Source organism: Aethalodelphis obliquidens, unplaced genomic scaffold (genome assembly GCF_003676395.1).
Source record: "Aethalodelphis obliquidens isolate GAN/ISIS:26980383/991018 unplaced genomic scaffold, ASM367639v1 scaffold58, whole genome shotgun sequence".
NCBI classification, from domain to species: Eukaryota; Metazoa; Chordata; class Mammalia; order Artiodactyla; family Delphinidae; genus Aethalodelphis; species Aethalodelphis obliquidens.
In genome coordinates, this window is record NW_020838002.1 from 4,336,883 (window position 1) to 4,349,003 (window position 12,121).

The 12,121-nt window shown below is 44.3% G+C and overlaps 1 protein-coding gene across 8 annotated transcripts in view; it reads left to right on the forward strand.

Moving 5' to 3' along the window:
* The window catches only part of HLF (HLF transcription factor, PAR bZIP family member), a 52,946-nt gene that overhangs the window by 37,399 nt on the left and 3,426 nt on the right, over positions 1 to 12,121 (forward strand). For 5 of the 8 annotated variants that reach the window (XM_027087108.1, XM_027087109.1, XM_027087111.1 and 2 more), the window contains one exon: positions 7,805 to 8,025. In XM_027087108.1, the coding sequence (XP_026942909.1) occupies positions 7,805 to 8,025 (221 nt within the window). Of the gene's footprint in view, positions 1 to 7,804; positions 8,026 to 8,460; positions 8,903 to 9,046; positions 9,240 to 12,121 lie in introns of those variants that run through there. The other 3 variants (XM_027087116.1, XM_027087115.1, XM_027087112.1) reach the window with 3 other exon arrangements.

A 12,121-nucleotide genomic window follows, 5' to 3' on the forward strand; every position in this document is an offset into this window, starting at 1 on the left:
GTGTGTGTGTGTGTGTGTGTGTGTGTGTGTGTGTGTGTGTGTGTGTGAGGGAGAGAGAGGGAGAGAGGGAGAGAGAGGGAGAGAGAGGGAGAGAGAGGGAGAGAGAGAGAAGAGGAGAGGAGAGGAGAGAGGGAGGGGGAGAGAGAGAGAGGGTTGGGGGCGGGATTTGTTTTTGCCTTGAAGTCAGTGTATCAGCTGCGTAAGGCTCAGGACACTTGAAAAGTCTCAGGGTTATGACAGATTCCCAGCCGCTGGAGTTGAGAAGGACTCTTTCTAATATAACCTTTGGTTAAGCCTTTTCTTTCTCCTCCTCTTCTTCCTTTCTGGGGGTTTGAATGGTCTTTTCTTGACAGTATTTAACACAGCCTCTTGAAGGTTATATATGTGCAAAGTGAAGCAAAGTCCATTTTTAGAGGATAATTTTTATTTGTCTTTGAAAGTAAACGTTGCTCATTATAGACAATTTGAAAAATATAACAAATAAAAAGAAAAAATAGTCCCTGTTCCCCACAACAGTCCTTGTTAGGAACCAGGGGTGTTTATCTCCAGTTACTCAGTAGTTAGTACTAAGCATCTTCTCCATGCAGGCTCCTTCTAGAAGCCAGGGATGCAGCAGCAAAGAAGACAAGGTCCCCGTTCCCTGGAGCTTACATGCAAATGGAAGGAGGTCACTGACAAAGGTCAAACAAATACAAAAGATAATTTGGGGGGGGAGATAAATTTTGCAAAGGAAATGAAACAGGGTGGTTTGATAGGTGGTGAGTTGGGACAGAGGAAAGTCAGAGGGTTTGAAGATGTGGCATTTGAACTGGTGTCTAAAGCATGCAGAAGGACCAGGCAGGCAGAGAGCAGGGGGAAAGTGTTTAGGTGGAGGGAATACTAAGGACACAGGCCTTGGGGGAGGGGGGGCCCTGCTTAGGGCAGTTGAGGAGCAGAAGGAAGGCCGGCATGCCTGGGCATGTGCGGTAAGGAGGGGCCTTGAGTGTTATCATGTGTGGCAGTGCAAAGCCTTTGGAGGGTTTGAGGTAGGGGGTGACCTGCATAGGTTTCTGTTTTTAGAGTGTTTCCTAGTGGCTGTGTGGAGAGTGCATTGTGGGGACTCCAGTGGAAGGAGGGGAGCAGTTAGGAGGATGTGGAGAGATGCTCAAGGGAGAGACCATGCCAGCTTGGATGAAGAGGCAGTCTTTTTTCTTGATTTTTTTTAAAGTATCTGGGATCATAGTATCTGTCTGTCTCTATATATATTTTGGCTTGCGGCTTGCAGAATCTTAGCTCCCCAACCAGGGATCGAACCCGGGCCATGGCAGTGAAAGTGCTGAGCCCTCACCACTGGACCACCAGGGAATTCCCCACAGTGTCTATACTTTATATTTGTGTTTATCTGGAGACTACTGATTGCTTTCCAGGCACTGTGCATTATGTTAAGCACTCTATAAATACCTTGTCTCATTCATTTCTCACATAGCCCTATGAGGCAGGCATTGTAATCTCCATTTGCAGATGAAAAAACTGGAACTAAGAGAGGTAGGTTTAAAAAAAGGAAGAAAATTCACCAGTAGTTCCTGTCCTCACAACAGACCTTACTAGGAAATGCAGAATATTTCTTTCTGGCCCTTTATTCACAAACACCCAAGTTTATACTGTATAGGTGGTGGAATGAGAAATCAAACCTAAGTCTGACTCACTTCACAGCTTAACCACTACCCGGTACATTTTAAAACCTTACTGTGATATTAATGTTATTGTATAAGCATGTCCCCAAATATACTAGCTCAGCTTGTAGATCAGTCATCTATTGCCATGACAGTGTTTACCAAACACTCACAAATACTTGGTAGCATACACACATGAGGGTTTATTGTTCTCGTCTGAAATTGCTGTGGGTTGGTCAGGTAGCTCTGCTGATCTTGGCTGGACTTGCACATCTCAGGAACAAGTGATCTGGGCTGACCTAGACTGGCCTGCCCCACATGCCCTTCACACCCCCCAGGAGGCTAGACCAAGCATGTATATATGGTGGTGACGAAAGTGCTGCAGAGAACCAGCAGGACATGCAAAACCTCTTTAGGCCCAGCCTCAGAACTGACACTCTGTCACTTCTGCCACAAGGCCAGCCCAGATTCAAGGGGTGGGGAAATAGACTCAGCCTGGAACTGCAGAATCACGTGGAACGGGACATGGGTAGAGGGAGGGATGAGACCTCTGGCCATTAGGACATTGTTGCCTTTGCAGAGTGCTTGTTGGCCAAGTTAACAGGTTCCTGCCACCGGAATAGAGACTAGCTAAATCATCCTCAGAGTTCAGAAAGCCTGCATCCTTAGGGTGTACTTTTGAGGCCTTTATTTAATCTCTGTACCTAGTATGGTAACACTTTACATACCCTTGAGTGTTACTGCAGTCTTCTAAGTTAACTGGCACCCTGTAATGTAAGGATTCTCGGAAGCAGGGTGTTTTGCAGTGAAGGGAGCCCCGATGATGGTTCTCTTCTGAAAGCAGTTGGTACAAAGAGGGTCAGAAGTGCTATTTCAAACTCAAATTATGACTCTCTAGGGTCAAAGAGGTCATGAGAAGCAAACAGACCACAGCCTGGTTATGGGAAGGAGAGGAAGATCATGAACCAAACTGAATCACAGGGAATTTCACCCATCAGTTCTAATAGAGAACCCATGGGCCCAAACCAAATCGTTTTCTCTCTTCTCAGCATTCTTTATAGAGGATAATGTTCATCAGCTGGCTGATGCTCGTCAGTGGTAACACTAGGATATGGTGTCTGTCCTGACAGTACGGCTGTGTTTAACTTCGTGAATGCGGAGCACATCAGAAAGGTTGGAGATGCTGTAATTAGTCTTGAGGGTTAAGTCGTAAATGTAGCTACAGTTTATTACTTTGATGCAGCCATAAACTAAAGAAATAAACCATCAACTTCAGATTGGGACACAGAACACAGATTGTGGCCATTCCCATTCATTGATGACTTCTAGCTAATCAGCTAATTGAACGTGAGATGCTAAATTCTTGTTAAGTATGTAAGAATAAAAAACATCCTATCTTCAGTTATGCTATTTGGAGGTTTAGGCATGCCTACTCTATGACAAAAGGGGAGGCCAATTTTGGGTTTGAAGGTAATTTCTAATCTTCTAGATTTAAGCCCTTTGTTCCACCCTTTCCACCAGAAATCCTCCTTGGCTCTCCTGGAAGTGACTTTCATTAAGATGGTTTTAAAAAGAAGAAAACAATGTTCCAGCAAACTGCAGAGTCTACACCGTGGAGTTGATCCTGTCCACCCCTGATATTTCAAAGAAAGCCTTGGAGAAATACCAAGTTCAGACTTAACAAATACAGGAAAAAACCACATGATCATCTCAACAGATACCAAAAAAGTCATTTGAGGAAATTTAATATGTGATTTCTGATTTTAAAAAAACAACTCTCAGTGCAGTAGGGCTGGAAGCGTTGGAAATGCCTTAGCTTGTCAAACTGTTATCTGCTAGGATTCTATAATAGACCTTAAGGATATGAAGCATTAAAAGATTTTTCATTAAAGTCTGGGACAAGTAGGGAACTCCAGTCTCATCCCTTTTACCTATTGCCTTGCAGAGCCCAGCCAGTGCAGGGAGGTGTTTTTTTTAGGTAGGAATTATAAACATTGAGGCAACAACTATCTCTAGAGGCAGAAAAGATTATTTACCTAGAAAACTCAGAGAAGTTAGAACTATTAGAACTAATAAGGGAGTAAAGTGGCTGGATATAAACCCAGCATTTTAAAACCAGTAGCTTCTTATATGTCAGCAGTAACCAATTAGTAAGTCTAACAAGGGAAATTTACATTAGCAACAATTATGAGAAAACATTGAAGGGATAAATTTAGCAAAAAATGTGAAAGTTTAAAGTGAAGAAAACTGTGAAACTTAAAGATGTAAGAAAAAGAACAAAAAATAAAAATGGGGAGTATACTAAGGTTATATTGAATATTTAAAAGGTATCAGTTGTCCCTAAATTAACCTATGACTTTCATTCAATCTTCATTCAAAAATTCCATTAATAATTTTAAATATAACTTAATATATCCTGAAATTCATCTAGAAGAGTGTAAGAATACTGAATAAAATTTTACGAATAGAACAATAAAGAGGGAAGAACTTGCCCTATCAAATATCAAACCTTACTTACCATTATATTAAGACACTTGGAGAATACTGTGTAATGCCCCTTGCATGTACTTTATACAAAAATAAATCTTAGGTGATTCAAAATCCTAAAAATATAAATTAATTATAGTTGTATTAGAGAAAAGTATAGAATAATATATGTACACACACATATGTACACACATGTATATGTATACATACATGTATACGTGCATGCATATAATATAATTTGGGGATAGAGAAGGTATGAAATTAGAAGCCATAAAGGAGAAAATTTTAAGACATTATTACCATATTACAGTGTAAGATCTTGTCGGTAGTGCAAAACTCTATAAGCAAAGTTAGAAAACAAACAGTCTGGGAGAAAATATTTTCTACAAATAAAACAGATGAAAGGATTATATCCATCGTCTATAAAGAGTTCTTTCTATAAAGAATTCTTACAAATGAATAAGCAACAAAATCCATTTAAAAAGAAGCAAAAGATATGAAGAGGGTGGTATACAGGAGAAGAAATGGATCCAATGGACATGTGAGATGCTCAGTCTCACTAGTAACAAGGAAATGTAAATTCAACAATAGTGATATTTGTATATATCAGATTGGCAACATTTTAAAAATTAATATTTCATTGTACAAAACTGCACTCTTAGAAATGTTGGTACAACTATAAATAGATAAGATTCAGCAATGCTTTTAGAAATATAAAATATACATGTCTTTTGCATGAACAGTCTCACTTCTAGACATCCCTTCTATAAAAATACTCACATACCTAAAAATCCTTCTATTGGGGAATGATTAAGTAAATTGTTACATATCCAAGCTATGGAATACTACTCACCCTTTAAAAAGAACACAGTAGTTCTGTTTGTACTAACATGGGAAATTGCATATGGTATACTGGTATATTGAAAAAGTAATTTAAGATCTGTGGGTAGAATAATCCTATTTGGGTTAAATCATTTATATGTAAAAACCAAGGATTGAGAGGTTCACACCAAGCAGTTAAGGGTGGTCTCCTCTGGGAAGAGCAGCAAGGTAGATTGGGGGCAAGGGAGACACATTTCTGCATTTGTTGAAATTTTGCAATGAACATCTTTGGTAATTTAAAAAAATTAATGTAGGGCTTCCCTGGTGGCACAGTGGTTGAGAGTCCGCCTGCCGATGCAGGGGACACGGGTTCGTGCCCCGGTCCGGGAAGATCCCACATGCCGCAGAGTGGCTGGGCCCGTGAGCCATGGCCTCTGAGCCTGTGCGTCCGGATCCTGTGCTCCGCAACGGGAGAGGTCACAATAGTGAGAGGCCCGCGTATCGGGAAAAAAAAAAAAAAAAAAAAAAAAATTAATGTAATGATGCATTCTTAACTTGAAAATTCTTATATTAAAAAATTGCAAATCCACAAAAGGTAGGACAAAATAATAAAGATCTTCCTCCCTGTTACTCAGTGATACTGTGGACATTTAGGAATAAAGGGGGAAAAATGAGTCCAGCAGAGTTAATACAGTAGAAAATATAGACAAACAAGATGATGCAAGGGTATCTTGGGAGAAAAGAGACCCGGCTGTGTTTCTCATGTCCTTTGCTGGTTGCTCTGTGATGCTGGGGAAGCTATTGAAAGCCATTGACTCGTCTGTGGTCCAGTTAGGTTTTCTCTGTGCTGCAGGTAGGGCTGACCTACTTCCATTGGGAGAAAGGGCTCGAGAGAAAGAATGCAGATAAAGCTTCTGCCTAAATGTGAAGTGTTATTGTTAGAATGTTCATGAATGAATGTCAGCGCCCAGCATCTCAGAGGGCCCCCATTAAATGAGGAGTATTCTTTGTAGAAGCAGAACTCTGAAGTAGGCACCACCGTGAGGAGTGGGGTGGGGATAAGATAGAGAAAACATGAAAGACCATGTGGTCTGGTAGAGGAGGGGGTGTGTGTGTGTAAACCTTAACATGTATCAATCAGTAAAGGGGATTTAAATACAACATAATTAACAGAATACTGAAGTACTAGGGAAGAACTTGAAGTAACTTTGAGCAATTAGATTTGGGAAATATTAATTAAGACATGCTTCCAGAGGGGAGCAGAGGATGTATCTACCTGTGGGTGTGTGTATGTGATGCGGGGGTGACACATGGGGCGTGGTGGTTGAACTGAGAGGGCATTGGGTAGCTTTATTATTAAGTTCAAAGAGAGTTTCTAAAGGGAAAGTAAAATACCCGTTTGACTCAGATAGGGTCCATTTTCTAAGGCAATGTCGAGAGGCACAAGATCAAATTTAGCTTGACCCCATCCAGTGCAGAACTCAGCAGCCTCTAGAAGCTGGAGCTGAACTGAACGTGGCTAATGAGAAATCTCCATCCTCTGCCAATGCCTTGGGACCCATCTCTTCCTCTTTGGCAAGCAGGATACAAAGAGAGCTCAAAGCAGAGTGGGGACCAAAAGGTCCCCAGAATGTTCATTCTGCAAGCTCCCCACCAGGCCTTTCCGGAAAACAGACGAGCCTGGTTTCACAGGTTAGCCAGAAAGCAAGTCGATGGCTTTGCCCTTCAACCCGGGGTAGTTTCTAATGGCACCTACAGGATACTCCGCATGGCGTCCAGCCTTCAGCAGTGAGGGAGAAGAGGACATGTGCTAAGCCGAGCTGAGCTGTATCCTCTCATTTATTCTCTAGGCGTGAAAGGGGTGATTGTAAAATTCAAATGGAACTAGAAGTTGAGGTTCAGAGCTCCCCACATAAACGCTGCAGTCTGTTATTCCGAAATGCAGTCCACCCTCTTTCGAGGACCTTTGTGCGTTTCCGTGGTTTGGTTTGCAGAACCGTCAAGTGGAAGTTAGATCATCTCCGTTGCATCCTTTCCGTTTTGCTCAGTATTCCTTGAATGCACACATGGGTTAGCACCACAGCCTGGTAGCTCATCTCCTGTCTCCAGTCCTGCCCCCTTCAGTTCACTCCTCACACTTCTTTCCACACTTCAGCTCTGCTTCTCACTTCAGTGCTCAGAACCCCTCAGTGACATTCAAGGCCTTTTATAACATCCCTACTGCCCACCTTCCTTGACCACGTCTCTTGCATTTATGCCTCTCTCCTTTCCGTCTTGTGTTCTGATACAGCTACCCAAGACTACTTGTGGTTCCTCAAAAATACAACCCTCTGTCTTGTATCTGTCCCTGGATTACCGTTTTTGCTAATTACTGTGTGTCTCAGGACGCCGCTATACCAAGCATCTTCTCTAGGAGTGTCCCCTAACCTGCTTCGGGTTATGTCCTTTCCCCCCACACTCTGGAAGCACGTGTGGTTTCCTTTCATCCCTTCATTATATCTCACTGGCTAGTTTTGGTCTGATTCCCTGACTCACCTGGAAAACACCTTAAAGGTAAAAAAGAGTACCTGACACATAGTTGGTGCTTCATGAATATGTTGTAGGACGGAATGAATGCATGTATTTTTTAATTTAGTTTGTGAATATGTGTACGTGGGTCCTTGTTTTCCCTGATCTGACATGAGTAAAGCCATTCAGCCTGCTGTGCCTCAGGAACGATGTTAGAGTCACATTTAAGTAAGTTTAAGACTCTTGCCCTCATCCTCATACTTGAGCATCATCAAGTAGCTGTCTCCTGGGCCTCCATAGAGTGTGCATGAATTAAAACTCCTGTGTTGTTCCAGGCCAGCTGTTGCCAGCCAACCGCAATACTCCGAGCCCCATTGACCCTGACACCATCCAGGTCCCGGTGGGCTATGAGCCAGACCCGGCCGACCTTGCCCTCTCCAGCATCCCCGGGCAGGAAATGTTTGACCCTCGCAAACGCAAGTTCTCTGAGGAAGAACTGAAGCCACAGCCCATGATTAAGAAAGCTCGCAAAGTCTTCATCCCAGATGATCTGAAGGTAAATTGGAACTGGTAATTAGGCTGTGGGCAAGTGGAGAGTGGGATCAAGAGGCAGATTAAAAGGGTGACCCCAGGAAAATCACACAAGCTAGTGAACAAAGACTTGTGATTTCTGATCCCATTTCTTGGCACGTGACGAGGCAAGTTGCTTCCTCTCTGGGTGTCTTCTGAACTATGCCTTCCATGTCTTGGTAATGCATAGATATAAGGAAAAGCAATAAAATGGAGTGCTTTGCAGCCCATGAAGGAAGCAAACCCACTACTATCTGCAAGGAAACCTATGAAAGCCTAATAAAATCAAACCAGGATCTTTCAAGGTTGAAAAGAGAAAAAAAAAAAATTATTGGGGAAGGGCATCTGGACCTCATAGTCTCCAAGGGTTCCCTTTCCTTTGGGAATTTAACACTAATTAACTGCTTCCATTTCTCTGTAGGCCTCAGGGAGTAACAGCCAGAGACAGGACCTCTCTCCACATTGCCAGCCTTGGATGCTAGGGTGGGACTTTTAAGGAAGCTGGTGGGTTTCCTGACACTATTTATAAGTAATATTCACTCTGTGTCTCAAGTAAAGATCACTTGAGTATCTCAACAAAAGGTTAATTTGGGGTTGGTTTTTCTCTACTGTGTTGAAGGCACACATTATTTATAAAGGAAAATAGCCTTACCTTAGGAAATCAGATACAACTTAAAATTAATCTGACACATTTAACGATACCTTAGGAAGAGAATTCTTTCTAAACTTACGCCACGCCTACCAATACCAAAATAGAACCATTTTTGATTACCCATTGCTTAGAATTTTTTGTGTTTATGTTGCTTTCCAATCATATGGACAATAGAGATATGATTGTATACATTCAAGGCATTGGAAGCAGACATAATTTTCTAACTGCTGACCACCATTTCTCAAACCTAAATGTGGTTCACATGAAGAGACACTCCTGTTGGGAAAATGGGAGTTTGGGACATTGTCCTGGAACTGATTTAGACCATTTACTTCTGCTTTTCACATATACAAAGAGCACTGGAGGAAAATGTACCCGGCAGATTTAAGTCACTGCTGTCATCCAATACCTCAGATTACCTTCAGTGATGCAGAATCATAAAATGTCCGGGTTTTGGGACTTCCCTGGTGGTGCAGTGGTTAAGAATCCACCAGCCAATGCAGAGGACATGGGTTCGAGCCCTGGTCCGGGAAGATCCTACATGCCGCGGAGCAACTGTGCCTGTGCACCACAACTACTGAGCCTGCACTCTGGAGCCCGCGAGCCACAACTACTGAGCCCGTGTGCCACAACTACTGAAGCCCACATGTCTAAAGCCCATGCTCCACAACAAGAGAAGCCACCATAAGGAGAAGCCCTCTCACCACAACGAAGAGTAGTAGCCCCCGCTCGCTGCAACTAGAGAAAGCCCGCATGCAGCAACAAAGACATAATGTAGCCAAAAATAAATAAATAAATAAATTTATTAAAAAATAAAATGTCGGGTTTTAAAAGGGACCTCAGAGATTCACTGGACCAAAGTGATCATTTTACCACTGAGGAAATGGAGACACAGAAAGGTAGAGGTGAGCACTGCTAGTTAGTGTAAGGCCCAGCTTCGTCCCCAAGTCGGCTAGCTTCCAGAAAGGTCACTGAAGCACGTTGGCCCTGACAGGAGCTACATCGGGAGCCTTTGGGTGACAAACCAATAGCTGTCACCCTGAGAATCAAAAGAGGAAAGTGCATAGTAAAAACACCAGAAAATTGAAGCTAGTCAGGGAATCGATGGTTAGACTGAGATGGGGTAAGAAAGGGGCCCCATGGGATTAGGTCCTGGGTGATTAGGCATCTTCTTTCAGCTCATGCTTTTCTTCATCTTGTGTTCTTAGCCATACAGTTCTGTGTGCATTTTGGAACTTGCCTCTTAAACTAAACAGGGGAGCCCATTCAGTAGGGATTTCCTCTTGAATGGAGGCAAGTTTGAAGGGATGCTGCTGAGTAGTAGATACAACTTCCAGCCAGACCTGCACATGGTCTCCAAATTTACAAATTTAAAGCAAAGAGCAAGCTTACTTAATTACCCTGGTAACCTCAGCAACAGAGGCCACGTGAAAAACGTCTGTGCTGGAATTATGCATGTCACTGCCACTGTGGCTGGGCCTGGCCTTCTCACGTGCCAGTGAGGGGAGCAGGCAGGAACACTGTCCTGCCAGGTGTCCCTGGATTCCTTCAGTTGTGAGTAAAGTCTCAGGCCCCAGAGCATGAGCAGTGGTGAAGCAAGAAGCAGAGCTGTAAGATGTTTCTCGTGTGGCAGGAGGACTGAGCTGGGTGGGGCAGGTGACCTCCAGCCCTGGATGAGCAGACCGAGTGAGTGAAGTGGCCCTCCCTGCCACTGCCTGCACTCTCTCTCTGGAGCCATTCATTTGGGTTAGCGGGCAGCCCCAGGAGGATGAAGGGGTGGCATACTGATTCCTAGCTGAGAGTCAGTTTAATCGCCTTGGTGTCTTTCAAACACCCATTCATTCACTTGATAAATATTTTTCAAATGCTAGTGTCTGCCAGGTCCGATGTCAGGGCCTGGGGATTCCAAGGTGAGCCACTACTGACATTGTTCCTGCCCCCAAATGAGAAAAAGGGAGTGTTGACATGTCAGGCGGGGCCTGCTGGGCAGAGGTGTCATCAAACACCAGACCCTCAAGAAGATGGGACTGGACTGAGGAGTTCTTTGCCAGGTAGGGGTATCTCCGTAGCCAGATGGCATCTGCCCCTGGGAGATAGAGGGAAAGGGTACAGGTGATGTATCAGCCCCACTCAATATCCCGCTCTCCCCGCCCCCCATTTCTGTGCTGACAAAGGTGGGAAAGCTGGTTTTTCTTGTCTGGGACAGTCCTCCTATCATGCCTGCCTTCTGCAGCCTCTGCTCCAGTCCTATTCCCAGCTCCCCTCCCACCTGAGATGGTCCCCATTCCACACCTTGCCCAGCTCATCTGCACATGTGGACAGGTGAGGCTGGGAAATGAAAGCACCTTAGAAGTGAGAAGAGCTCAGAAACTGGTTGCTACACTGAGGTCAGCTGGTGACTCCCCTGGTCCTTAAGACCTGGTCACAAACCACCAAGTCCATGGCCTACGGTGGTACCGCTTCCCCATCCTCCTGCGCGCCGCACACAGCTTCTCCTTGTTCTCACGTAACCCTTCTCTCCCTGGCCCCTGTGTGCAGGTTCGGATACATCCTAAGCCAACCCCTCTTTCCAATCATCTTGGAAACTACACTCCTGGGAACACTAATGAGTATGGTAGATTCACTGATTGACCAAGGGGGTGGAATTGGGGCTTCCAAAGTAACGCAGACAACGTCCATCAGAGCTGGAGCTTTCACTGTTGTTAATGTGCCTTAGGCTGTCTCACCCCTGTGGAGTCTTGTGCTCTCTTAGCTCCTCCCAGCTTCTCTGGGCCAGCGCCCTAGTCTCTCACCCCTTCCTCCCGCCTCTGCACCCTTTCTGAAGGAAAGCAACAAATCCTGCCGCAAGCTTAATTATCCAGGTATTTTCCAAAGGACAGCCTCCTCTCTAAGAAGAATTCTGGTACTAGCTATTATGAAGATCACCTTTTTCACTTTGTTACACATTATGATGAAATGTATAGCAAGCTGGGAGTGGTTTATAAATAAGAGAACAGTACTAGCCTGTGAAGGGCAGATAGAAGGTGCTTGCATATGCTTTCTGTCTCACACTTCCTGTCTTTGTGCTGGGCAAGTGTTGGCTCAGGATAAATGGCAGGGATGGCACAGACCACTGACTTTGGACTTTGCTCGCAGCCTTGGCCTCAAACCATGTGACCTCCTCCAGTGCCAAATGCCTCTTGGAATCCTGGGGGAGGGGAAGAACTGGCTCACTCACGTATTCTGGGTGGCACATAACTGCAGGTATTAGCTTTGCTAGGATTGAGGAATTTACTGTTGCAAGTTGTTGAAAAAAGGGGGTTGCAAAACCCACCAGGTGGCACCATAAATGGAAGAAGACTTACATTTCTTAGTCCTCCTAGGAAGGTTTTCCCTTTTTTGGCAGTGATGGTGCGGGGGGGGGGGGGGGGGGGGGGGGGGGGGGGGGGGG